Below are 27,153 nucleotides of genomic sequence, written 5' to 3'. Positions count from 1 at the left end.
TTTAACTCCACACACGTAACAGCCAATGAGGCACCACATGGCGCGTCATGGACATTTGGTCACGTGATATATTCCCAGTCATTGGTGCCGACGAAGGGGAGCGACCAATAGAAAACCTTGATGGTGAAATATGTGGTCTGTAAACGGGAGAAGTGCAACTGCTCAGGAAGATCCACTTAAAAAGACATTTTAAAAAATAAATGAAAATATTTGGAATAAATCATTTATTACCTTAGATGCGCTCATGTGTTAGAAGATGCCTGATAAAAGGTTCTCCGAAAAGGTAAATAAAATATTTGAATCGCCGTAGAAGCTCACGGAGAGGTCGTAGTTCACACCACCTGGATCTTCATCCTCTCCTCCCTGCGCACCTCGGAAGTGGGAACAACTGCGGCAGAAAAGTTTTATTCGGCAGTTTATCAGGTGAAATTATATAAATTAACAGCTTCAGTCACTCAGATGTCGCTGCTAATTAAATATCAGTTATTAAATATGTTGAGCTGCCTGCGACCGCTTTCACCCTCTTCTTCTTTTACACATTGTTTTGTGAAAACAGTAAAATATTTGAAAGATTAACACCATAAACTCAAATACGCAAAGCTTGTTTTCTATATATGCATACCTATATAAGCTGTAGACACTGAATATTGCAGCCAGTGCTGTGGTGCGATTTGATAGGTGGTGTGTAGCATGTGTTTGTATTTCAAAATTCTCCACTATAAAAAGATACAGCAGGGTGTCCTGTCATCGGCTCTTAGAAAATTAAATTCCTTAAAGCCGAAAAGCCTCAGAGTGGATACTTTAACGGTTTCAGTGTTAAAAATAATAACTTTGCACAGATTCAGCACTCGTTTTGTAGATTTTCCTCGATTTTAAATCTAAAATTTTAAATGACAAGCCAATAAAAGAAACTGTGGGGTGTGATTGTGGGACCGTTGCTCCACCTTGTGGTTGCTCTTTTTCAGTCCAACCTAGTTAACTGCTAACAATTTTACGAGCTAAAGGAGCTCGTAAAATTGTGCTGTGGTTTACTCGCAACTTTGTTGCACGCTTTTGAGCAGATTTCATTCCTCGTTGGCTTTGCAGACAGTTCACAGAACTCGACCTCACTGAGTCACTGAAGGAGAAAATAGTTAAAATCACGTGGTCGGCCTTTTCAGCTGTTCAGTCCCAGCAAATACGACAAAAGCAAAAAGGAACATCTTCAACTTTTAAGTCAGATCTCTTATCTGCACCTCCTCTTAACCAGATGTTGAGGTTATTTCACCTGTCAGGAAGATGCTGCTCACAATAATCAGAATGTGCTGAGTTTTTCCCCGCCTGTCTCTCAGAGCCACGGCCACAGCCACTACCCCGGTGCAGATCATTACTCAACCCCTGACAGGGATTTGGAGGAGGGGGAGATCAACCAGTGAAGAGTCCCACGATACGATTGAGAAGAGATAAGAAGCTGCAGCACATCGAAACGCGAAGAAGCCAGCAATGCCTGGCTACTAGGGTCTTCACAGAAGGTGCGACGGCAACGGATACGATATTATTGCAATTTAAATAATTTTGCCGATATTCAGCAGCCTGGCTCTGGGCAAAGTGGACGCAGGGGAGGGCGAGCTCATGCTCAGCCCTGCACAGACTCCACAGGTATGGATGTAACAGCTTAAAGAGCAGCTTGTCTGCTGGACTTTTAAAAGAAGAGGAACGCAGAAAATGAAAATGGGAATTAACTTTTGTATATGTGGACAGTGTCAGTTTATGACTGGAGGTTCACACCTAAAAACAACAAAATCACTCTTGTTGAAATAATCAGATCTAAAGAAATTTAACTTACAAAGTGGGAACCACCGGTTTCTCTCCCTCCGCTCCTTCCAGGACTCTCAGAGTCCAGACAGCGGTGGCCGGTCAGGCACCAGTGGTGGCGGCTGCTATTGGCTGAAGGGGACAACCTACTCTGATATCGGCACGCTGGCCTGGATGATCACACTGAGCGACGGCCTGCACAACTTTATTGACGGCTTGGCCATCGGGGCCTCGTTCACCGCCTCTGTTTTCCAGGGCATCAGCACCTCGGTGGCGATCCTGTGCGAGGAGTTCCCCCATGAGCTGGGTGAGTCAGGGCGGACTCTGAGCGGGCGGGTGTCCCTAATGCCGAGATAATCAGGCTGCAAGCTTAACCCCAGCTACTTTCCTTTTGGCCCTTTAGTATAAGAACATTTCTTAATGAATTTAATGGATGTGTTTTGTTTGCTGTCACAAAACAAACTACTTGAAATATCAGCTGTTCTGACTCTGTTGCATGTTTTCCTGCTACCAGGAGACTTTGTGATCCTGCTGAACGCCGGCATGAGCATACAGCAGGCTCTCTTCTTTAACTTCCTGTCGGCCTGCTGCTGCTACCTGGGCATGGGCTTTGGCATCCTGGCCGGTAACAGCTTCTCTCCCAACTGGATCTTCGCCCTGGCAGGAGGAATGTTCCTCTACATCGCTCTGGCAGACATGGTCAGTGATTTGTGACCTATGAGATTAAATCAACACAGATGGGTCTCTTGAGGTAGTGGGCTTTTGAAATATGTTCTCGTGTTGCTGTTTAGTTGGTTATGCTGAGAAATAAAAATAATAAACAAGTAACAATCCAATCAGAAGTACAGAATTTATTTGTAGCGGTAAAAGTCTTTTTAAAATTCTCACTGTCAGACACTGTACAGGATGTCCAAGAGTCATATTTCAAAGAAAGTTTAAAAACTGTGCATTATGTTTCTATGTAATAAACTTAAAAGGTGCCTAATGAAATAAATGATTTGTACTATACAGTCTGTACACTGATTGCTAGTCAGTTTGCTTCTGCAGTTTTTGTTACATCCTTCACGTTAGGTTGTGTTAATATATGTATATTGAAACATGTGCGATTAAGCTGACAGCTGACCTGAGGCGGAGCTCTGCTGCTCATTTTCAGATTCACATTTTTTATTCTTGGACCCATAAATGAAAAAAATAATCCTGAATGATTCTTTCTCATCTTAGCCTTGATTGCCTCCCAGCTTACCCTCTCTCTGAAACAAGCTGTTTTTGCTCCTCCCACTCTAAGCCAGCTTTCTTCTGATTGGCTGTTTATTACATACAGAAGGTTTGAACAGCTGGTTAGGAAAGGGGAGTTCTTGTAAATATTTTATGTGTTGGACTTTGAAAGATTGAACAATTTGAATGAGGGGTAAGATAATGAGTAGTAGTTGGTGTGACTGAGCTGAATAAGGTCGAGCTGTTCTTGTTTACTCGTTAGATACTTACGAAGTGACACTCTGTTTTATGTGTCACAGTTTCCAGAGATGAACGAGGTGAGTCGTGAGGAAGAGGATGCAGGCGGCAGCAGCTTCCTCCTCACCTTTGGCATCCAGAACGCCGGCCTGCTGACGGGCTTCTCCATCATGGTCCTCCTGACGACGTACTCTGGACAGATACAGCTGGGCTAGCAGCAGACTCCTCCAGGATCACCATCAGCTGCTGTCGGAGCCCAAACAAAGAGAGGCTGGCTCAAAGTTTCTCCTCTATTTTTTTCCTCCTGTTCTCATTTTTCGGGTTCTGGACTTTGGGGATTTTGGTTGTGCGGCAGGTACGCCCAATCGTCGTTTGAAGTTATACGAGAAGCTGCTTTAGTGCAGTTCCTGCATGCAGAGGGTTCAAGGTCGAGGGTTTGACGGCCCTGTCTCCTCAGCGTTTCAATCCTTTCTGCACAGCTGCCCTGAAAACGTCCTGAAACATCAACTGAAGCAGTCGCAAAAGACGGCTATACTTGATGTGCAATACCCTCACCCAGTCTCTCAGATGTTCCCCTTTTCGTCAGACTGCTCTCCAGGCGTCTTTCCTCAACCTTCATCCTCATCATCCATCCTGGTTGATGCCATTGAGCCTCCACTCAGGCCAGTTGAGATTCCTAGCGAGTGTTTATATCATGAATCCTCTGTGAAAAGCACAATCAGGTAACAGCAGCTGTACTCCAAACATCTCTGATTCCCAGGCACTACACGTCCCCTTTTTTTTTTTTCTTTTTCTCCATTCCATACCAAAAAGCAAATGTTAAAACATTTAAACTGGAATTATTCCGACTTCCAGCTGGACTTTGTTGTCTGTGAGTTGATTTTATATTTTTTTACACATGAATACTGACTTTTAAAGACCAAATATGGGCAGACCATTGAGAATGGTGAAGGGCTACGCAGTGATGTTTGGAAGCGCACGTGTCAGCCAGCCAGCCGGTAACTCCCAAAGACTCCGGGGTCAGACACGGAAAAGGGACTAAGTGGCTCCATCCAGATCACGGCGGCAGCAGTTCTCTGTAGTTTACCATCTGTGCCCTTCATTAGAATAGCAAGTGAAAAGTTTTAGCTTTTTTATTCCTTCTGATCTTGAATTCCGAGTGCAGATCTGCAGTTTTCACATATCCCATAGACTATTTTTCCCAGATTATCTATTCTTTTACGGTGTCATTGTAACAGAATACTGTAAGGTGGATCATACTGTATAATCACGCACACGTCACCTCGCCTGTGACCTTATCCGTGTTAGCGATTCAGAATTAAGAACTACAGCCAAAAGTATGTGGACAGACTCGATGCCTCTTTTTGTCACCGGGCAGTTTTTAAAGGGGTTTTTGGCCATTTTAACCATGGAAACAGTCTGCTCTGCATTTTTAACTCAATCCCACTAAGGGGAATCAAATGACATGATTACGATATTTTTAACTCAGAAAGAAAATGCAGATGCTGAAATGAAAGTTTCTTTCTTATCATGTTAGTTGGTCAAAAATCAAATATCAGCTGAAACTCAAACAAGGATGGACTTTCTTTTCTTTTTTTACTTTGTGTGTTTCTTTTCTCATTTTTAGGTTTTTCATTAAGAAGAACTTTCCTTATTTTCTCTTTAATGTGGCTCAAGTTGCCTAAAACCCTGTGAGCCAAAAGCTCTTAAACACTTTTTTTTACTTAAAGGGAGCTAAAACAGTTTATTTACCTTTATCTTAATGAAATATTAGTTAATTTGATCTGTGAACCTTGCACAGCAACTCTAGAGATCAAGACTTAAACTGCATTTGGACATCAGCCCAACAGATCTTCTTTAAATGCTGAGAATTACTCGTTTTACCCATTTAGTAGCATTTTGCAGACGAATAGAAAAGCTACTGCCAGCGCTGTGCAGAGGAGCTGTGTTAGCGATGGATCTCGTGTGTGCAAATGTCCATCCAGTTTGATGGACACAACTACAAAACTAGAAGAGCAGAGGCTGTTGTTAGGGGCATTGGGTTTGGGTGTCCACATACATTTGGCCATGATGCTGTAAAAAAAAAAAAAAAGGTTTATGATGTAAAGGGTTAATAGTTTATTGGAGGGGAGGGGGGGGCAGCTGTTGTGCTCTACAGCAGTGTAAGATTGTCGGGTTGCTTTCTGTGTTTGTCTTACAGGTGGATTAAAAAGATTTCCCCTCATCTGAACACTGACACTTCAACAGAGCTGACGTGATCCATTATGTAGCATCTTTACATACTTTTCCTAATGTGAGTGTAGATTCGAGCTGTAGAATATTATTTATTAGAGCTCGAAGCTGAAACCCGTGATGGGTTTACAATAAAGATGAAATTGTAGTTCCAGGAAGGAGAAGGCAAGCCATTACAAAGAGTACCCTGAGTGGTACAGCGAGTATTACTGCTGCTTGATACGTCATGTAACAGATTATTTATTGTTGCTTAAGCCATAAAATATTTATTTTATGCTTTACATCTAAGATCAAGTGTTGTGCTTAGTTTCACACCATGAGTCCAGACGGAGTTTAGTTTTTATTTAGAATAAACGGGTCAGATACAAGCTAAACCCTGAAGCCAGTGGGTTTACAGCACACACAGACTGATAACATATCCACTCAGTCAATGCAGATAATACATTCAGAGACCAGGAGAGGTTCTTTGGAGCAGAAACAGGAACATTACCGACCAAAAACCAGACGCAGAACACAGAGAAGAACACTTTATCGGGAAGTTTATAAACGCAGCAGAAAGATTACGGTGAGGAGGTTGTATTGGGGGTCAGGTTGCTCATGGGAGCAGGAGGGTGGGATTTCTAATAAAACTAAGGAAGCCAAAATAGGAGAGATAAATGATAAGAATTCAGCTAATTGTGAATGTGTGTTGGGGCTCGGTCAGGGGCTGTAAGCAGGAAAAAGCAGGGAATTATAGAATTTAATAACAGAAAATACTGATATGTTCAAATTAGAGCTGCAGCATAGTGATGGAGAAGACAAGAAAGCAAGAGGGAGAGACAAATCTATGAGGAGCTGACCCTCGAACCAACCAACCGACTGACAGAGGATGGGCTTTCTGGCCATTTTAATATTTACAGCGCTCTCGCAGACTTGTAAAGGATCATTTTGAAAAGTATTGTATCTAATTTCATGTATGAGAATCCTCGTTAGCCTTCTGTGTGTGTCATGGAGATTGTTTTTATATATAAATTTCATTTTTCAAGAAATTGTATTTGTTGAAGTGTCATCATTGATACCGTGCTTGATTTTTGGTTTATTTTTCACCAGTTTAATTAGAAGTGACCAGGCAGAGTCATTTATATGAATAAATATAGTATCTATCTTTTTTTAAAATATTTTAATTCTGAATTTTCCCACCGCTGCTGAAGCCTTGAGGCTGATACTAAAAGCCCAACGTGATGATGAAAACGGCTCACTGGATGTAGCTTCAGTTTCTTTTTGTGTAAAAATGATTAAAAGCCATAATTAGTTTGTCATAGATAAAGCAAACAGTAAAGCTATGATAAACACAAACGGAGCCTTTAAAAAAGTATTTGTGTATACAATAGTGAGCCAGCTTGATTGCTTCAGTATTAATCAATGTTATGAAATGCTCTTTGTCCTCAGATTACCGAGCTTCCCACCTTTAAGAGGTTATGTTACTTGGAAGAATATGTTTATTAGAGGTCCTTCATTCTTGGAGAAATGTACTATTCAGCAAATATCATGAAAGCATTAAGATGACAAATACTGTAGCAGACGGGATCCAGGCTACTCGAGTGGATGTTCAAACAGTTCTCTAATAACAAAGAAAGCATTCAAATTTTATCGTTCTTGAGGAAAAGGAGGTCACCTTTGACCGGGAAACCACAATGAAGCTGATTATGCTTTGCACATTAGTTTTTCACTCCTGCAAAGACACATTTCTTAGAACCTTCTTTTTTTCACAAACATCTAAATACAAAATGCACAAAAGCTCCTTCCATACAAACTCACCAACATATCAAAACAGTCTTATTTGTGTACGTGTGTGTTTTCAGATCACACACACAATAAAGGTAAGAACACTGCTGAGCACTCATTACAAAAGTCTGAGAGCCTATCCCAGCTGCCATAGGGACTGTTTCCTTTGGGCTTTGATGCCCACTAGGCAGTAGTGCAAACAGACAAGTCCCCTAACTGGAGTACCTGTTTATATCTCAATAAATATGCAGCATGAACCCAGTACACTGCCAATGCAATAAAAGCATACCTGAAAATATCAGTTATGGACTGGCCTCACAAGAGCCTGGACTGTAGTAGTGGCATCATCTTGGCAGAGAACAGGACAAGAGACAGCCAACATCCAGTAAAGAGTGTTTAGTGTCCTTCAACAAGCCTGGAGAGTTATTCCTCAAGACACCTTACAAAAATGAGAAGAAAACTGCCAAAGAGTTCAGATTGTGTTCAAGATTGAAAGTAGTCATACCAATCACTGACTTTAAAACTCATTAGTGATTTTGCCTTATATACTGTATTTAATTCCATCTTTTTGTGGAAAATGTAAAGAAATTAGGCATTGTTCTTTGGTGCCCACCAGGGGGCGATGTAAACAGCCAACCCTCATTGCACGTCACATGCGTCACGCTGAAGGAAAACAAACTGCGTCACTTCCTGTCTGACACAGATGCTTAGAAAACGTTTGGTAGCAGGAACTGTGGGAAGCTGCTGTGGTGACTCTGATGTGATGGCTGTGAGGCGTTGGGGACAGTGATTCTGAGAGGTGAGCGGGGTCATGTCGCCTGTTTCCTGTTCGGTAGTTCGATGCTGGTGTTCCGGTCCCGGGGGGACGGGTTTGAAGGCACCGGCTGGTTTGACACGTTGTGTTAACGCGTCCATTCATTGCCGCGCTGCTAAACTCTGTGAATAAGTGACAGCTAACAGGTAACTTTAGCTGAGCACGCAGTTAGTTATCAGTCTGAGCTTAGCTAATTACCTGCAGGCTGCTAGCCGTGAACAGGTTAACAGGTTGGAGGTTTTACTAGCTAACTTTACCTTAGCTTCCTAACTAACCGGAGTGGGTTTTTATATGTGTTTCGTTTCTATTTTCAGCTTTCTGAGTAAACCCTTCACGTTAGCTTGCTACAGACTGACTGTGCGTGGCTTAGTTTTTATCATCAGTTAATCCTTTCAGTTTGTTTTGCGAGCATAGAAAGTTTAGAGAGTTTTTCTTTAATACTTTTGGATCTATAGCTTTCAATTTAAGGAATCCATCAGAGGCCTGTAACTTCAGGGTTAACCCAGCGTGTCACTGTTATCAAGGTGTGGTACATCGCCATGGTAACTCATGCAGCAGATCTAACCTGCTCAGGTGGAGGTCACGTGCATGATGAGATATGTCAGACCTCTGTACGCGGGTTGTAAGAAGCTCTGATGTTTTTATCTTTCCCTCGTGACCACCTTTAAGAAGTAAAGCAGTCAAGCAAACCAGTTAGTGCACATTAGATTATATAAATCTAAATATAAAAGAACCTGAGATGTGAGAAAATGTGCCTATATATGTATAATAGGAAAAGAAAAACTATACAGGATCTTTGAAATAAATATATTTCACAGCAGTGTAGCAACAGAATAACAGTGTACATTCACCATTCCAGAAATATTACACTGACCTAAATATAGAGTCCCTACCAGTCCAGTTTCAGAATGTGCTTTATACATGTATGGAGAGACGGGAGGGGGGGAAGTAGCTGGGGACTGATGCTGCAGGGTTATTGAGGGTTCAAGAGTCTGATGGCTTTGAGAATGAAACTGTTGCAGAATCTGGCTGTCCTGGTCCTGATGCTCCAAAACCTCTTCTCAGAGAGCCGCGGGGAGAACACTGCGTGGTCAAGCTGGGCGGAGTCTCTGATGATGTTATGGGCTCTACTGAGATGTGTTTGTGTGTGATGTCCTAAATGGGTGGATGGTAAGGGAAAGGTGTGCTCTCCTTAACCAGCACATGAAGTGCAGGTGCTGCTGAGCCCGTTCAACCAGTGTTAATGTGTTCAGTGACCAGTCCGGACGATCATTTATCTGTACTGCAGGGAATTTGGGGGCGATCGTGGCTCAAGAGTTGGGAGTTCGCCTTGTAATCGGAAGGTTGCCGGTTCGAGCCCTGGCTTGGACAGTCTCGGTCGTTGTGTCCTTGGGCAAGACACTTCACCCGTTGCCTACTGGTGGTGGTCAGAGGGCCCGGTGGCGCCAGTGTCCGGCAGCCTCGCCTCTGTCAGTGCGCCCCAGGGTGGCTGTGGCTACAATGTAGCTGCCATCACCAGTGTGTGAATGTGTGTGTGAATGGGTGGAGGTTCAAGGTTCTTTATTTGTCACATGCATAGTTATACAAGTATAACACACAGTGAAATGTAGCCGGGATGACTGGATGCTCTTTGGGGTCCTTAGGGACTAGTAAAGCGCTATATGAATACAGGCCATTTACTGCGGGGAATTTGATGATGCTGACTATCTCCACAGCACTGCTGTTAATGATGAGTGGTGAATGACTGTGCTGTTTTCTCCTGAAGTCAACGATCACGACTGATCGTTGACAGATCATTGTCACTAATGAGACCCACCACGATGTGTCAGCAGTGCAAACCACAGTGGACTTGGGACAGAATAAGAATTTCTTTGCATGTTTGTGATTGTCCATTGCTGTGAATACTTGCGATTTTATTTGAACAGGCTTGTAGCTAGATTGATAAACTCTGGGTAAACTTATTAAGTTGATTTTCACCTTCACAAAACAGCCTGAACCTGATAACTGGAGCAGATTTAGGCAGTTGTTTTAAATTAGAGCTGCACACAAAGAGAGGATCATGCTATTGGACCCATCTTTACACAGTAACCTTAATTGGCGGCCTCCCTGCAGATATGAGGCCCTTTATTGTCTGTGTTACTGCTTGTCAAACAAGCGCAGTGGCTGTTACTCAGTGTTTTGAGTTTTGAAGTGACCTCTGCCCTTTTATTTTGTTTGCTCATCTATTCAGGTTGTTCTTGTGATGTTAGTCTTATAATTAGTCTGTGTGTTAAACCACTGTATGCTCAAAAGATGGACAGTTTTAAGTTGAAACTCCGAGTTGCTGACATGGTTGATATTTGGGACCAGAAAACAAGTTTCAGCAACAAAACATCCACAAGGGATGTCAACGAGAAAATAACGGAGGATCACGTCATGGTATAAAGATCAAACAAGATCAAATGTGTCGGATCCCTATTTAGAATACAAATTCAGTGCACATTTAAAGAGCCTGTATGTAAATGTTTTATTGTGAAAATTTAGTCCGTGCTTTCCAGGTGGCCTGCTTGTTTCCCGTCTTGTGGCTGCTAACAGCTGTGTCAGCTACCACTCAGATGAGTCTGATGGACGCCCACTCTGCTGTCTTTGAGTGCATTAGGTGATGATAGTCCTTACAGGAAGTGGTCAATGCGCTGATCAAGGACTGCCGTCACGGGCTGAAGTCCAGGAGTTTTGCCTTAAAAGTACTACTACTAATAATAATGTAGCTACCTCCAGTAAAATGTACTTTTTTTTTTTTTGTACACTCCATCAGAAGAACCCAGAGAAGGAGCAGCCATGGCCTGTGCTCGAGTGCCACTGGATGAGCAGCAAGTGACCGAGCCTGGCCCTCTGGGAAAGGAGCGCACGCTGCCTGCACTGGTGAGTCGGCACTGATGGTTTTATGCTAATGTTCACTCAGACAGCTGCTCACCTCTCATACTGACCAGGATCCCAACCTGTGCTTTCTGCCATCCATCAGCACCCAGACAGGACAGAGGAGCGCTGTTTCGTGCCTTACAAGCCCCCTCCAGAAGACGGCTCTCCAGCTGACGTGGAGGAGTTTTTAGAACATGCCAGATTCATCACAGAGGACCTGGAGTGGCTGCTTGCATTGCCTCACGACAAGTTCTGGTGTCAGGTACAGTCGTGTCAACGTGTTATGTAGAGAAAAATCAACGGCTCGCGCTCTGCAGGACTGCCAGTGTTTTATTTTGTGCAACACAAAGACTAATGCTTCAAACACACCTGCTCTTTAGCAGACAGTAATGTCACATGATCCTGGCCTATGGATGCAGTGTTCATAGACCAGTATTACACTGATCTGTTTCTGTTATCAGAAACATGTTAACAGTTTGTGACGAAAACTGTCAAAAAAACACAAGAAAATTGTGAACAGATAAAAATAATAAAGATTAAAACAATCAAATAAATGAATACATAAATAATGTAAATACAATTAAAAAGATAAATATAAAATAATTATATAAAAGCAAAAAACTGTAATAATAAAATTAATAAAAACTCTATAAACATTAGTACAAACATAACAGTAGACAGTAGGAAAGCTGTTGCCTGGATCACAGAAGGCAGTTGGTTCAAATCTGTGGGAAATGTCGCGAGAGCGCGTCTCAGTACGTCTCAGTACGTCTCAGTGCCTCTTAGATAATAAAAGCAGGATTATTTTTATGGAACTGTAATAAATCCATGTACAGCATGTGTGGGTAAATAGAGAAGCCTTTAATAAGCTACCAGGTTAGTTTAAGGAAACAGGGGAATCTCTGTTGTTCAATGAAAAAGGTGCCAAAATGGTGAATGACCGACGGCTCAGAAGATGCACAAGAAAAAGTCAAGAGGAAAAGACTCAGGAGGGAGTGCAGAGAGAGGCTGATGGTATCAGACATGACCTTCAGCTGCCGAAGGGTCAAGAATAGTTCTTGCTGTGATAGTAAGACTTTAACATCGATGCCACATTCAGGTGCACATTTGTCATTCAGCTGCAGGCGTCCTCTGGAGCTGGGTAGCAGTTTAGATTTCTGGTGACTCACGTGTAGGAAATGGTGCTGATGCTAGAAGACGTTCTCCTCCTGATGTCGCGTGGCCTGTCTCTCCCATCAGGTGGTGTTTGATGAGTCCCTGCAGAGGTGTTTGGACTCTTACCTGCGTCATGCTCCTCGTGGCCTCGATCTCTCCACGCTACCCTCCTCCCCGGCGGTGGCTGACATGCAACGCTCCATCCACAAAGCGGTTTTCTTGACCTTCCTCCGTATGGCCACGCATAAAGAATCAAAGGTAGGAAAACTAGATCTTCAGCAGGTCTTACGGGCTGACGTTGGTGGTGACATAAAGTAGCGCAGTACGAAACCTTAACTTCCTCCACCTCCCTGCAGGAACACTTCTTTACCCCAGCTGTGTTTGGGGAGATCATCTACGAGAACTTTCTGTTTGACATTCCCAAAATTTTGGATCTTTGTGTGCTTTTTGGAAAGGGTAACGGCCAGCTGCTGCACAAGATGATAGGTGAGCTGTGTGTGACATCTTATTTATGTTTCATGCCAGTTGTTGCACTCCGCTCACTTTCAACATGACGGCCTTTCAGAGAACATCTTTACTCAGCAGCCGTCCTACTACAACGACCTGGATGAGACGGTGGCCACAGTTTTACAGGCGAGAGCCCGCTTTTTGCATTTCGCTGAAAATATCCAAATGTCACAATTCCAAATGAAAAGCACATTGTTTCTGTCGGAGAATATTTGAATGCGCTTTTAACTTTTAACACTGTGTCAACTTCAGGTATTTGACACGGTCCTGCAGAAGTGTGGTCTCCAGTGTGAAGGAGCCACCGCTGCAGAGCCAATGAAGCTGAATGCACACAAAAAACCCACTGCCATGACCATGAGCCAGCAGGTCAGTCAGATGTGTAACAATATGCAGTTAAATAAATAAAATACTGAAACATCTGAGATCCATGAAGCAGACCACATCAGGCTGGCTCTCTCAGTTAACTAAGGGAAAGTGACACAGCTGTGCAGGGTGAAGCTGAGTTTATCAAGTGGTCCATCTTCCTACGATCGAGCCTTCGACTGAACAGATGCAGCTCTCTTCAAATAGAGCTCAGATTCAGAAGCTCACGATAACCTTCTGTTCACCCAGGATCTCTAAGGATCTCTTCCATCTAAAAGCCAGCTGTCTATGAGCCGTGCCTCACCTTTAGTGCTCCAGCCTGCTAAACATAGGTCGTTATTATAGGAACAGATTTTTGCACAGTCATTTCAAGATAAAGGCCTGTACCTCGGTGGTGCAACTGGCTTAACTACTAGGCTGACTACGGTTCTACAGAAGGTGTTCTGATTGATAATATCTTTTATAATTTCTGTCCTAGGAACTGTTAGATATAATTTTGTACCTGTGTGACTCAACCACCACCATCAATGCCTTCCTGGACATCTTCCCCGCAGCCTGCACCAGCTTCCAGTCCCACAGCTTCCTCAGCAGGTAGTTACCCTGAAAGTTTACCGTGAGTCGTACCTCCATAGAACCTTCTCACGATCTTTGGGTTTTCTCTGCTGGCAGTCTGACCTCGTTTTATGAGACCGGTGTGCCTGACCTCGAGAAGGCGATCAGAAAGAGAAACTTTGACGATAAAAGGTGAGCGTCTGCTGCGTAAAGACAAAACCAAACAGGAATGTAAGTGCGAGGGGAAACGTTTACCACCTGAGCGATGACAAACTTTCTTATAGTCTTCAGGAGGACCTGTGGAAGAGGCTGTCTCACTCCTGTCGTAAGATGGTGGAGACGGTGCACCTGCTGCTGCACCACACCTGCCTACAACCAATCCTGGAGGGGTGAGACGCCCAGAGTTTTTGCATGGAGATTAGCAGGATTAGCATTACATGTTTAAACAGACACACCCATTAAAACTTCTACTGGTTTCCTCGCAGGAGAGAAAACATGCAAACATTTGCAGAGGAACTGCTGCAATATTTCACATCATTTTTACCTGAGAAAAGGTGAGATGGACGATTAATAATTAATCTCAGACTATAAGCCAATATTATAATAAGCACGTTTTCAAATAACAAAGAAAAAAGTTCAAACAACTTTGCAAGTAAATAATGAAACATTAAAATTAACAGAGAAACTGAATTTCATCAGTTATTCACACTGACTTATTGTGTGAGCTGATTGTTTTTGGAAAGTTTGAAACCTTTTCAGTGTTTTGCCGTTCAGTATACGGGTTATTCTGGTTTTTGCTTGAACTCTCTGAGTGCTGCTATAATGAGAAATATGTCATCAAAACTGAAATTTAGCATCTGTTTCTTGTTCCTTCCAGATTCTTGACGGACTACGATGAGCAGTTCCCTGTTGCAGACGACATCAGCCTCCTGCAGCAGGCCGTCCCTGTCATGTATCCTCAGGCGCTTCACAGCAGGACATTTCTAAAGGCTGTTATGACTAACAGTAGCCTGAAAGCACTCACGCAAGCAGTTCAACAACACATGGCTACGATTTTCAAACGTACAAAGAAAGCTGTTGCTACAGCAAGCATTGAAAGCCTCAGAAAACTGCTGAGCCTTCACTGTTAGCTTTCCCTGTGAGCTATGTTGGTTTTAGACGTACTCATTTTAAGTTAAAATAGTTGACCCTGTTTCAAAGTTCACTAATGCCATTAACAAAATGTAAAGAGACCACCACTGTGGTTTGCATTAAGTTTATATCTGCATTCATATGTGCAGTTATGGAAGGACTGGTATTCCAGTGGACCACACTCCAGGCAGTCACTAGAAAACACCAACTTCCAGAAATAAACCACACTCGGTTGCATTGTGTGGGTTGTGTTGCACCATCCGATTGCTGTAAAATAAAGCGTGCGGCACAATCAGAATATGTGCATATTTGTGGGTGAGAGATAAAGAGGCAGAGAGGAAGTTCATTTCTCACGTCCACCGTAAAGAGAAAAGTCAAAAATACCAAATCACTGATTACTACGTTTACATAAAGGGATGTGCAATTTATCCTACTATTATTAATTAGTGATAAAGTGATCGGATTTCCTCCTTTATTATATTTCCGGGCTGTTTTACGTGTTCTGGTAACAGCAGGAACATTAGATGGTAGTTTATCAGCAGATTTATGATAATGTTGGAGCATTTATCTGTTGAGCTGAGCGAGTGTGTGCTGCGTGGGCTCAGCTCAGAATAGAAATACAGTGTTTGTAATTGAAGTGAGATCCAGGAGCGCTCATTTGGCCACTTATGGTGACGCATTTTCATTTCATGAAGGACTTTTAACTTTAACTGGGGATAATACAGTTTATATATTCAACAGTGGCATTATTGCACTATGTGATGTTTTTTAATTAAGTAATTAAAAAACATGAGAATTTGTTTCATCCCTTATTGCCTTCCATTGTAATATTTAAGCTTCTTAGGGTTCAGACTGTTGCTCTGATGGATGATGGGATGGATCTTAAATCTCAAAGCCAGACTTGGGTCTTAGTGTTGGATGAGAAAGTGACTGTTTTCCTCGGTACCTTCCTTAACCACCTTTTGCCTCAGTGATGAGACCAGGACGTCCTACTTGCTCCAGGGAGTTGAAAGTGCCTGGGACAGCGTGGGGCGACGGAAACCACAAAGCCAGACTCGGACTAGTCAGGCTCAAGCTTCTGCATCGCTATCGGCCAATCGGGAACCAGCAGCTGGTGCTGCTGCTTCCTCTTTGGCTGGCTCTAAACCTCAGGAGGTCAGAGAGCCAGCAGAAGGAGAGAGTACGAGGGGAGCAGAGGCCATGCTGGATGTCCCCCAAAGAGGAAACAATGTGAGCTCTGATTGTTACCGCTCAATGCACGATTATAGCAGCCCAGAGATTTTCCTTATTTTCTGTCCTATATATCCTGTTAAAATGGCCAAAGTTTTAAATAATTAGGTCAGCAAAGCTACTGCGATGGAGTCTAAAAACAGCCCGCCTTTGACGCGGTTTCAGGGCGCCGTGTGTCCAGTGATCGGGGCGGAGCTGGAGTCTCTGCTGTCGTGTATCAGGGACCTACTTCCTGACTTGGGTGAAGGTTTCCTGCTGGAATGCCTGAAGGAATACAACTACAACTCCGAGCTGGTCATCAATAACATCCTGGAGGACCGGTTAGCTCCCAATCTGGCCAAACTGGACCGAGCCATGCCACGGTAACACACCAAGAGATTTATACATAATGCTGACATTTATCATCTGCTCTGTGATCTGACATTTATAGCAGTGTCTAACATAACATTTCTTTATCTAGATAATTTGATTATGTACGTTACTTATGGCATAATCCATAATAATATGGGATCATATGAAATCTGTCACTGAGAGGCTGCAGTGGGCTAACAGGCTGCTCCATTTCTGCTGAGACCACAGGGTCGGTACATCTGAGCCAGCCTGGCTTGTGCCAACAGTCCAGACTGCTGCTGGTGGAATAGTGCAGAAACAAATGTTTTATTATCTTCATTCGTGTTTTTAATGCTGCAAATTATACTTCCCAACCTTAATAGCCACAGTTTTCCATTACCTGCACACCACAAAGCAAAAGTTATGTCAAACTGCTTTGAGTTTGTGAGTTAATTTGACCTTTCCAGCCTTCACATCTAAAGGAAGTAGAATGGGATGTGGCAGAATGAATCCTGAATGTTTCAGGTGCAGACAGATGTTTCAGGGAGGCCACATCTGAACACAGCTGCAGATGAAAACAAAGAGTCATTGTTCTGGAATAAAAATGTGCACGGTGTGCCTACAGAAGATATTTATAGCAACTTTAATAAACATCTGATGCAGAGAAAAACCTCCAAGGGCAGCAGGACAACAAATGTTTTGCACACATTTTTCTTTTCATGTTTTTGTTGAGTCTGCAGTTTTGACGTTTGGGGCTCGTGTGCCTCAGTCTCGGTTCTCTGGGTGGTGTTTAGTGATCTTATAGTTTAGAGTAGAAAAGTACACACGGTCTGGGTTGTGCTGATCAGTTTTAGATCACTGTAGAGTTTTATGCTGTCATGTTTGTCGTGGCTCTTTTAGGCCAGTGAAGGAGGAGCTTCCGGCTGTTCTGAACAACAGATCCAACGTGTTTGATGGTGACGAGTTTGACGTCTTCCGCAGAGAGCAGGTGGACATGTCCCGCGTCTGGAAGGGCCGGAGGTAAAAGCACACATCGAGATAATCACCGATCGGGAAGTTAAAAAGGAAAGTGGACGTGTTTTCAGTGTCAAATCTACCAGGTCCAGAGTAATATGTTCAGATGTTCACTTCCGTGCTGCTCTTATTTCAGGATGTTTGGCTCATAACTCAAACTCTGCGTGCCCTTAAAGACGCTTTGTTTTCCTGCAGGAAAGGTGAGAACGTTCGGGAGATGCTGAACGACAAGCGGCACATAGCGGAGCAGAAAGCTCGTTATCACACGTACGAGACAGTGGTGGACGAGGTCATCGTCGAACCCGGAGAATCCGCGACGGCCTACGAGCTGGACGACTATGACGACGAGTACGACGACACCTACGACATGAACCAAGTGGGCGCCAACGACCTAGACGGAGACTCTTTACTGACCAGAAGGTATCTTTGGTGTCGCTGATTATGATGGAGTGGAGACGCAGCGAGCCGGAATTAATTTCTGTTCCTCTGCAGGCCGTTCACGGTACCGCAGGTACTGAGAAAAGGAAACAAGGAAGAAGACGAGGAGGATGATGAAGACGATCAAGAGGAAGATGCTTCAAAGGTACGGAGATCATTTGATTGGATTTTAAAGCTTTAATGCTGTGCGATGATGGAGTTTAGAAAATGTTGATGTTAATCTGTTACCTCACAGCTGCCTTCTTATTACGCGGCAGTCGCACTTTCCATATATGATTTAAATGGTTTGGTTATTTATGATTTGCCCTCAGCCCCCGTGATCGGCTTTGCACCACCACATTTCTAGAATCCTGGACAGTCCGTGTCTTATTGTTTGTCACTTCCTTTTATTTCAGAGCGCTGTAAACAGGGACCAGTTCGTGCAGGACCCGGCTGTGCTGAGGGAGCGAGCCGAGGCTCGAAGAGCAGCCATGCAGCAGAGGAAAGGGTAAAGTCGATGCTCGGTTTGCGCAGGTTCACTCTGCTCAGCTGTTTCCGTCCAACATGTTCTTGAAAATATGTGCCGTCTTCCCTCCTGCAGCTTCCGGCCAGAACGTTCCAGCAACGTGGCTGGCCGACCCAAAGGACAAGGACAAACCACTGAGACGTTACAGGACCGGCGAAAGAAGGAGACCAACAAGAGCCGTGTAGCCAACCACAACCGGCGCAGCATGGCCGACCGCAAGAGGAACAAAGGCATGATCCCCTCCTGACCTGTGGCTCAACCCCAATGGACTGATGGGAGAAGGGGAGGATGAGGTGTGCGTGAAAGCTGAAGGATCTGGGCTCTGGTGTGGTTCTGGTTTGACTGTGGTTCAGGTTCCAGTCACTGTGAAAGCCGTCACAGATTTCGTTAGTTTTCAGAATGGTTTCGGTAAAACTGCATTTTGGCTTTTTCTTTTATTAAAAGTTGCCAACAAGCTTTACTGAAATAGTTGAGAGATCTGTGTCGTGTTTGAGCCCAAAGGATTTTATTCTATAGTTCAATAAACATCAAGTGTGAGCGAAGGACTGACGATAAAGAATAACATGTAACAAATCATTTTATTATTACGATCCAGAGTGATCTAACAAAGTTTCTTTGACATCATCATCATCGACAAACAGACTACATAGGAATAAAAGGAGGAGACGTTCGGGAGTTCCTTCTGTAGCTGGAAGAACAATTACTGACCTGGAGATCAAGCCTGGAATTCAGCGGCCGACTCGTCCTGTTCGAGCATGTGCGAAAGCTGCTGCACGCGTGTATCATCATCTACTCCGCTCACGCCACTGCTGTCCAGACTTCACCATAAATGAGGAAACTCCAACTCATAACGATGCTGTCGTTTGTGTTTGGAAGCACTTTCTGCAAGGATGGTCCTCGTGGAGAACCTCCTACACACTGCCATGCACACGCTATTTTCTATTCAGCGATGAGCTTTTTGTAACAATTTCAGCACAAAGTTATGCTTTTTGGAGTTGGCATTGCAAAAAAAACATCACAAAATAAATACAATAAAACTATATGTTTAACATACTTTGAGTTTGTGGTTATTGGCAAAGTTTGGAAATAATTAGATTTAAATTCCCGTTTTGCAGTAGGAACACACTCCAGAGTAAAAACGGTGATAATTATCTTCAGCTTTGGTAAGTACACAGCTTCTTTTCTGTGCTTCAGCACTTCAGAGTCCACAGTCTGCACTGCAGAGATTTACTTTAATCACAGTTTGGATATGTCGTCTTCCAAAGAGCTGTTTGACATTTTTACTTAAAATCAGGTGAGAATGTTGTTACTGTGTTAGTAAATTGTACGAACCTACTGCCATTTACATCAAACACGGGGACAAAAAACCCCAAACTCAACTATGTCCAAACATGATTAAATCTGCCTGTCAGCACCTCTGCACGTCAACTCAATAGTCTTGGCTTGTAATCGAAAATGTAAAAATGGTTGTGCAGTGGATTTAGTTCAGTTTAATTTCCATATCTAAGTATATATACATTATTGTTAGGTAAACCTCTGGGAGAGAAAACTAAAAAGACAGACAAGAAACAGATGACCCTCTTACGAGAGGAACTTGGCAACAGTGGAAAGGAAGAACTCCCTTTTGACAGGAAGAGCTCGCTTCATCTGGACTTTCCCTCCAACCTTAAATTGGATAAACTGTTCTGAAAAAGAGATGGACGGACAACCCCACCCTTGAAGGCGTTACATGCAATGTTCAGTCAATTCTAACCAGTTAACCCTGACCTGTCCCAAAGCCTCGGGCCCTGATTGGTTTCTGTGATTTCAGGATTGGACAGGAAGTGATGTCGGTCCTCCGTTTCATTCGTTTTCCTCTGAGTCCTGTGGACAGACTCCAACACCAGCTTTTGGACTACAGCTGTTAACAGACTTTGTCCTGATGCCTCAGTTAACCTGGTGTGTCAACATGTGAGCGACTTCCCCACCCGTTGCAGATTCTGGGTGGAGCACAGACTGTAAAGTCCTGTTGCATAAACTGCTGTTTGCCCACTACCTGACGTTTTATTCAATAAGACTTGAAAGTGACAACAGGGTTTATGAAAGCTAACAAAGAAAGAGCTGAAGGTAATTTTAAGTAGATTTTTATGCAACCAGAACTTTTTCTGGAGCCACAGAGGAGAGAGAGATTTAAGGCCCGTCCACAGGCTACATCCAAATTAGCAGCCCTGCAGCTCATTGGTAAGGAAAGAGGATGGGCCATGAAGCTGACGAGGTTCTGGTATTCTGATTCTTTAGGATGGAGCCAGACTTGCTGTCATTTCAGTCTGGCTTCATTTTTTTTTCTTTTCTTTAAATCTTAGAAACACGAGTGGAATTCTTCTCATCAAACTGCAGAATTCAAATTTCCCAAAGATAATTCATTTAAATGGAAAATAAGAGCTTTACAAATCTATGATTTGTAAAGTAAAACTGTAGCGGCTGTGACAGCACTCGTTACACAGAGCTTCATAAAAAGGGACAATATCCTTCTATGCTGCAAACACAATCCTACCTGTTCAGCATCACTGATTGTGCAGCTGAAACTAAACTGGCTGCTGATGTATGCTAAGCATGATTAATCGCAGGAAAAATAAATAAAATGGTAAAGGAGGAGTTTAAGGATGTGTTTTTTTCCCTACATGATACCAGCTGGTACACACTGACTCCTGCACTACGACTACAGAAGCTCTACAACTACCACTGAACTGCAAAGTACCAAAGACGACCACTTTTTAAACTTTCAGTCCTCCCTGGTTGTTGGTTACTGACATCATTTTGACCTAAAGTGAACCAGGTGATCAGTACATCCACACTAAAAACATAAAAGCATTGAACGCCTTTGCACCAGCAGCTGACTCAGATACTGAGGTTGTCAGTTTTTACACACACTGATCCCAGAAACAGTTGCATTTGCTGCCGTTTACACACCGAGTTGTACAGTAACGAGATCTCAAGAAGAAGTTCTGTTCACAGATAACACGACCAGTGGGGAACTTCGTAGTACTGCTTTAAACTACCACTGTATGTTGTAGAGGTTAAAATCTGATGGCCGGTCAGCAGCGACGACAAGTTTATGCTCCCAAATCCACAGCTGGAAGGAGGAAGTGTTGAGGTCGCTTTAACCAAAAACAAAAAATAAGTGTCACTGAGGTCGGGATGTGAACCGACTCCCCGAGATGAAACGACTGTTAGCTGTCTTTGCAGATGCTGCCTGGAGAGGAAAAGATTCAGACACACATTTCAGTCCCGGTCGTGAAAACGATTAGACTGACAAAGACTTGAGACTTTAGTCTGCAGTGGAAGAAGGCTGATCTTTTAAAGTGTTTTACTACAATAATTTTAAGCCTTTACAAGAGGATGACAGAGGCGTGTACGAGTGTGTAAACTCACTGAGGATGCTGCGCTTGCACAGAGGACAGGTGTGCTGCAGCAGCAGCCAGGGGTCGACACAGTCTCTGTGATACTCGTGAAGACACGGCAGCACCCGCAGACACTGAGACGACATTTTATAGATGCATCATTTATTTAAATCACAAAGTTAGCCAAAAAGCAGAGCGTGTTTGACTATTTACTCTCATCATTCACGGTCACTCCCTTCTTAATGAATTAAACAAAGTGTTATGGGGGGGGGGGATGGTGTTGGCTGACCTGGTTGTTGTTAAAAGGCTCCAAACAGACGGCGCAGGTTTCCGCCTCTGCCAGCTGCGACGGGTCACACCAGGGTTTGGGCTGACGGTATCGTTTGGTCTTCAGGGATGACATCCTCTTCAGAACGTCCTGTTTGGGAAGGAGCTGAAAAACACAGTTCAATTCAATTCAATTGTATTTATATAGCGCCAAATCACAACAAAAGTCACCTCAAGGCGCTTCATGATACAGAGAAAACCCAACAATCATATGACCCCCTATGAGCAGCACTTTGGCGACAGAGGGGAGGAAGAACTCCCTTTTAACAGGAAGAAACCTCCGGCAGAACCAGACTCAGGGAGGGGCGGGGCCATCTGCTGCGACCGGTTGGGGTGAGAGAAGTGGCCAGCAGAACATCTCATGTACTGCTGATTTTTATTTCTGTGTGGGTGTAATTGTAGAGACGTTAGCTTATAGTATTAGATGACTTGAGGTGAATGTTGTTGTGATTTTAGTGTTATATAAATAAAATTTAATTGAAACTGCACGACAGAGGCCTGACTTAAAGTTCTCCTCACAGACAGCTTTTGTTTTGTGTAGGCTGCTTTGTTGTGCTCTTTGCCTCGAGCCTCTGTATTACAGAAGTTTACACATTTGCTTAATGAACGCAAGATCGCCGATTCACTCCCAGCCACACACACTGAGGTTACATCAGGAAGGCATCCAGCATTTAAAAATATCTGCTCTCAACTGTTCCTGAGAGCAGATACCTCAGGAACAGTTGCTGCTGTTTGAATCTTTTATTTGAAAGGAGCAGCCAATCAGAAAAAGTTGGCTTAAAAAAGGGGGGACGACCAGAGGGGCTGTGCCAAAGCAAATTTTAAATAAAAAACATAATTGTCTACCTCTAAGTCGTCGTTCAGCTGGCGGCCTTGGTACTGCCAGCGAGCCTGAACGATGACTCCTGTGCTGAGGATCAGAGCCACCAGGAGGACGGTGTCCCACAGCTGCTGCAGGTACTTCTGTGAAGCAGCAACAACACGGATTCCTCTACATCACAAACAAGAAAAGTCTTCCAGATAAATTAGCTTATATTTCTAATTCTGTACCGTTCCATCTAATCGGGTTATCTTGACAAGTAGGAAGTCAGAGGTTTAGGCTCCAACACGAGTTACTCACTCGGCTCCTATGCAGCAGCTTAAAAGCAGACGTGTGTTTGACTGTGTCGTGTTTGCCCACCTGGACCTGAGAGTTGGTCTCGCCGGTGCAGATGACCCCCTGCCACTCCCCGTAGCGACCTCCTCTCGACCGCCCGCAGCTGGACCACAGCGTGAGCGTGGCTCCCTGCCCGAACACACAGCAGCAATGCGCTCACTGTCAGCTCAGCCTGTCATCTGTTCACTCACCACTGGAGGGTGCTAACAACTGAGATGGGTGTGGATCTCACCAGGTTGTCCTGCAGGATCGTCTTGTATGTGATTTTTGCCGTCGCCTGAAGGCCCCTGTGAAGAAGTCGGTGCAGATTTAGGTGCCGATAAAAATCATCTGCCACCTTCCAGTCCTCCTGCTTTGTTTGCATTTCTCTCCATTAGTGTTTCCAACAACCAACAAGCGCAGACTGTATATCAATGATGGCTAAGAACATCTGCATCCTCTCTCACGGGCAGCAGAGGGTGACATTTGTGACATCTGTGACATCTACTGGACTCAATCACTACTTGTAAGTTTTTTTCATACAACACAGTGCTTGTATTGTGAAATACGGACACACTGATGCTGCCATTTTCAAATCCACATAAGACACATTTGACATGAAAGCCTATCGGTAAATTGTAAACATCTCGCCTTGATGTGATTCTCCTGTCTCAGTGAGGCTGTTGAAATTGAGTGTGGCAGAACCTGTTTACTGCATGCAGGCTTGAAATACCCTTGAAACCCATTTTTAAGGTAAGTTAACCTCCCACTGTTACTTTTTGAAGTTGTTCTGTGAAACTATGCAGGGCGCATTCAAATTAATGCACAGTTTCCATCAGCGTTGTGTCCCTCTGAATTGCAAACACATGTGCCATTATATGCAACTCACACTCATGGACGCATGTATGCAGCTGCATCTCTGATAATCAGGCACTGACCTGAGCAGTGCTCCGATCAGCTTGGTCACATTTTCTGATGTCTGGATCACAATGATGGGCTTGGACAGCACCTGGGATAAATCCATCTACAAACAGGAAAAACAGGGTTAAGAATTCAGCACACTGAAATGTAAACACAGTCAGAGCTGTGCAGTTGAAAAAGACTTATTTAATGATATCTGCATGTTTCCATGCATAATGGTGGCTCTTCAATTAAGTTAGATACAACATAAAATACTATAATAGTCTCATATGAGAAAATAGAAATAGAGGTTGCGGCAACATCAAAAGCGGATTTACACAGTAAACCTAAAACAGCCACCAGCATTATTACTGTCAATGATCTGATAAGAAGCATGCACAGAGTGCAACAACGGCACTTTTGGCTGGGCTGTTATGAAAGAAAGGTTCAAAAAACAAAAACCCTTTTCATCATGCTGTGTACTGCATGTCCTCTCACTGGCTTAATAAACATTAGATTCGGCCTCTCTTGCAGACAAAGAGTTAGCTGAGGTGCTTTGTGATTTACTAAATTATGAAGCATACTTCCTAAACGATCAACACAAAAAGGTAAATGACACACAGGTTCATGAATGTCAGGAAATTTTGAAGAAAACAAATGTATGTTTCTCAGGTTTTCAGGGTCAGAGTTCATGTTTCAGGTCCAAACAATTCTCTTCCTCCTCATCGCCTGAAGAATCCCAGCAGAGCCTGCTCTTGAAGAGGTCTCCTCCTGTAAAAGGGAGTTCTGTTACCAAAGGGTGTTCACAAGGGGTCATCTGACTGTTGGCGGTTTTCTCTCTTATACTGCGATCAGTACAGTTACATCTGAGATCATAAAATAAAGCAGCAGTTTGGCTATGATAAAACTATTAATGATGAGGTTGTATCAACCGTGCCTCCCCGCTTAGATGTCTGCTGGCAGGGAGTAAGATGTGAGGACAGGGAAACGAGAAAGGCAGCTGGGTTACACTCATGGGAACTGTAGGTGCTGCTCTCAGATGATCCTCTCAGTTTCACTCTTCTTGAAGGATTCATGAAGAAATCCAAACAAGCTTCTGCAAAGACATCCTTTTATGTTGTTGTCATCTCTGTCGCTTGGGGACTTCACTGGACCTAAACCTCAGATCTGTTTCTAATAGAATGTGAACATTTGAACTGTTGTTATATATGCAGGCATTTTTATGCCTTGTCCTGACACAGACTGGCATGAGGATGTTCACACTCCAGCGGCACTTGCAGTATAACCTGCAACTTTACTTTCAGCCTGTAACTTGCATCGGGGTCATGTACATGGACTGGCACATGTAAAAATAGGTCAAATAAGGAAAACGTCTGAGGAAGTTGCCATACAGTTATGATGGAAAAGATGGAGAAACAAGATCCGTATCAACTGCAGACACATCCTTCTTTCTGAATTTTTACCTCACTGACGGTGTTTTGGTTGAGAGCCAGAATAATCAGCGCCGACGCCCCGAGGACCAACGCTCGCTTCATCTTGAACAGAGAGAAATCGATGTTACCTTTCAGGTTTTTAACTAAAATACTGCTAAAATACTAAAAACAGACTGATCACAGAACTAAAGCAGAAAGGCAATGTGGAACATGTGAAAACTAAGCAGTTGACTGAACTGTACAAATACCACTCACTTTATTTACCACAGCATCAGCGAAGGACTCCTGGTTCCCAGTCGAGGCTTTGCTTTCGTCTATCTCCACGGGCACAACCCCGATCCACGGCTCCTGCTTCTTGATGTCAGCCTCGTCTTCTCCTTCGTCCACTGGTGTCACCTCATCTCTAACCTAAAGACAAAGGGCAGGGAAACAGGCTGAACATCTGCCCTGCACCAGGGTGGAAGTTCTGACAGGTGATTGTTGATCTGTTTTTAATATTAGTACATCTTCTTTTATCTCTTTTACCTGAAAGGTGTGATTGGCCCACATACAAAAAAGGCAACACGTTAAAGTTAAATTTTTCTATCTTATTTTAAGCCAAAAAAAAAATAAAACGTAGTTAACAAAACAAATTGTTATTTTGGGCTCGTGTCACCCGCATGTACCACTCTATTAAAGGACCAGGACAAGAGCCGAGTAGCTTTGACCCCCCCAGGCCCACTCACCAGGACCAGGTCTGCCTCCAACTCTTCTCGCTCCTCGTCCCGCTGCTCGGAGCTCCCACCGCCCAGGCTGGACTCAACCACCTCCCCCTGGAGCAGGTCGCTCGCATCTGGCCGCTGTTCCAAGAAAACCTCTACCAGAGCAACCTGCTCCGCCACCGCCAGCAGCCCCGGCCACCGCAGCAGCAGCAGTAGCAGGAGCGGTAACGACACCCCGAGGCAGCACCAGCGAGGGGAAGCCATGACCCCCAAAACAACACAGAGGAAATAGAGCAGAAAACTGCAATAAATCCACGATTTTAATCAACTGTCAGACATTGTTTTGGAAAAGCCGTAGCGCTTCCCTTCGCCAGTTAGCTCGCAGAGCCCCGGAGAATGTAAACAAGAAAAACAGCTTCCGGTCGAACCCGGAAGCTGCAGGATAATTATTCTCTTGCATAGGAAAAACGCAAAAAAGGCCCTTTAGACAGCATCGACAGAAATTAAATCACATGCTAATGCTGTTGATTAGCTATCGATGTATCATACTGGTTATGAACTGCCAACTTTAGCATATGACTGTTTCTCACGCTAGCGTACAGTCGCTGAGCTTTTAATTTAAACAGAGACGAATAAAAACACCGAGAGAAGTACTCTCCCACACTTCCTTTTTCGCTTTAAAGCTAGGACTCAACCCTACAGCTAAAGTTCCGTATAAAACATTTTCAAAACGGCCTGTTGTTTATACTAAGATGGTGAATAACTAAATTCCCAAAGTCTTTTTTTTTTTCTTAAATAAAGTCTAATATTTTTCAGAAAGCACTGGAGATAAAAATCAGGATCTTTTAACAAGTTCATTTTCTCACTTGCCCGGTACGATATAGGATAGCACACTCACACATTATTAGTTTTAATGATAAATTAAAACTAATAATACGCAGTTAAACATAACTTTATAAAAAGTGGCATAATACGCAATAACCTGATTTAATTAACGATGTGAAAACGCATATTGTATGTGCGCATGTGCAAGATTTGTTGTTAATTTATTTTCTTTTTCCAAAGATCGTCTCCTTTCTGTCCCGACAATGTCTTACC

The 27,153-nt window shown here is 43.5% G+C and overlaps 3 protein-coding genes across 5 annotated transcripts in view; 2 read left to right on the top strand and 1 right to left on the bottom strand.

Annotated features, from left to right (window-relative positions):
- slc39a14 (solute carrier family 39 member 14) overlaps positions 1–6,506 on the top strand; it is a 32,292-nt gene extending 25,786 nt beyond the window's left edge. The window contains exons 9-13 of the mRNA XM_042220098.1: positions 1,332–1,411; positions 1,563–1,638; positions 1,867–2,101; positions 2,309–2,493; positions 3,309–6,506. Of these exons, the coding sequence (XP_042076032.1) occupies positions 1,332–1,411; positions 1,563–1,638; positions 1,867–2,101; positions 2,309–2,493; positions 3,309–3,461 (729 nt within the window). The 3' untranslated portion in view covers positions 3,462–6,506. The remainder of the gene's footprint in view (positions 1–1,331; positions 1,412–1,562; positions 1,639–1,866; positions 2,102–2,308; positions 2,494–3,308) is intronic.
- A 1,399-nt stretch (positions 6,507–7,905) lies between these two features.
- On the top strand, positions 7,906–20,602 carry ascc2 (activating signal cointegrator 1 complex subunit 2). 3 transcript variants are annotated; one of them, XM_005921948.3, is made up of 19 exons: positions 7,906–8,041; positions 10,854–10,957; positions 11,058–11,216; positions 12,194–12,367; positions 12,466–12,595; positions 12,675–12,742; positions 12,869–12,982; positions 13,458–13,570; positions 13,649–13,723; positions 13,816–13,920; positions 14,017–14,085; positions 14,409–14,483; positions 15,634–15,892; positions 16,058–16,254; positions 17,123–17,242; positions 17,432–17,656; positions 17,729–17,819; positions 18,070–18,161; positions 18,255–20,602. In XM_005921948.3, the coding sequence occupies exons 2-19, from the start codon at positions 10,874–10,876 to the stop codon at positions 18,424–18,426; spliced, it is 2,322 nt and encodes a 773-aa protein (XP_005922010.1). In that variant the 5' UTR covers positions 7,906–8,041; positions 10,854–10,873; the 3' UTR covers positions 18,427–20,602. The 3 variants fall into 3 exon arrangements, with proteins under 3 accessions (XP_005922010.1, XP_005922009.1, XP_005922011.1); XM_005921947.3 differs by having other exon boundaries at positions 10,851–10,957; XM_005921949.2 differs by lacking the exon at positions 7,906–8,041 and adding an exon at positions 8,053–8,202 and having other exon boundaries at positions 10,851–10,957.
- rnf215 (ring finger protein 215) lies at positions 18,739–26,489 on the bottom strand. Its single transcript, XM_005921946.3, has 10 exons — positions 26,080–26,489; positions 25,610–25,762; positions 25,385–25,456; positions 23,960–24,045; positions 23,275–23,329; positions 23,067–23,171; positions 22,733–22,849; positions 21,849–21,992; positions 21,591–21,693; positions 18,739–21,411 (listed from the first exon to the last, which is right to left on the bottom strand). Exons 1-10 carry the CDS (start codon positions 26,317–26,319, stop codon positions 21,389–21,391), a joined length of 1,098 nt encoding a protein of 365 aa, XP_005922008.2. The 5' UTR covers positions 26,320–26,489; the 3' UTR covers positions 18,739–21,388.
- Positions 26,490–27,153: the final 664 nt, after the last annotated feature.

The sequence above is a fragment of the Haplochromis burtoni genome, unplaced genomic scaffold (assembly GCF_018398535.1).
Source record: "Haplochromis burtoni strain Fernald_Lab_line unplaced genomic scaffold, NCSU_Asbu1 Contig_43, whole genome shotgun sequence".
NCBI classification, from domain to species: Eukaryota; Metazoa; Chordata; class Actinopteri; order Cichliformes; family Cichlidae; genus Haplochromis; species Haplochromis burtoni.
This window is presented reverse-complemented; position numbering and strand designations above follow the sequence as displayed.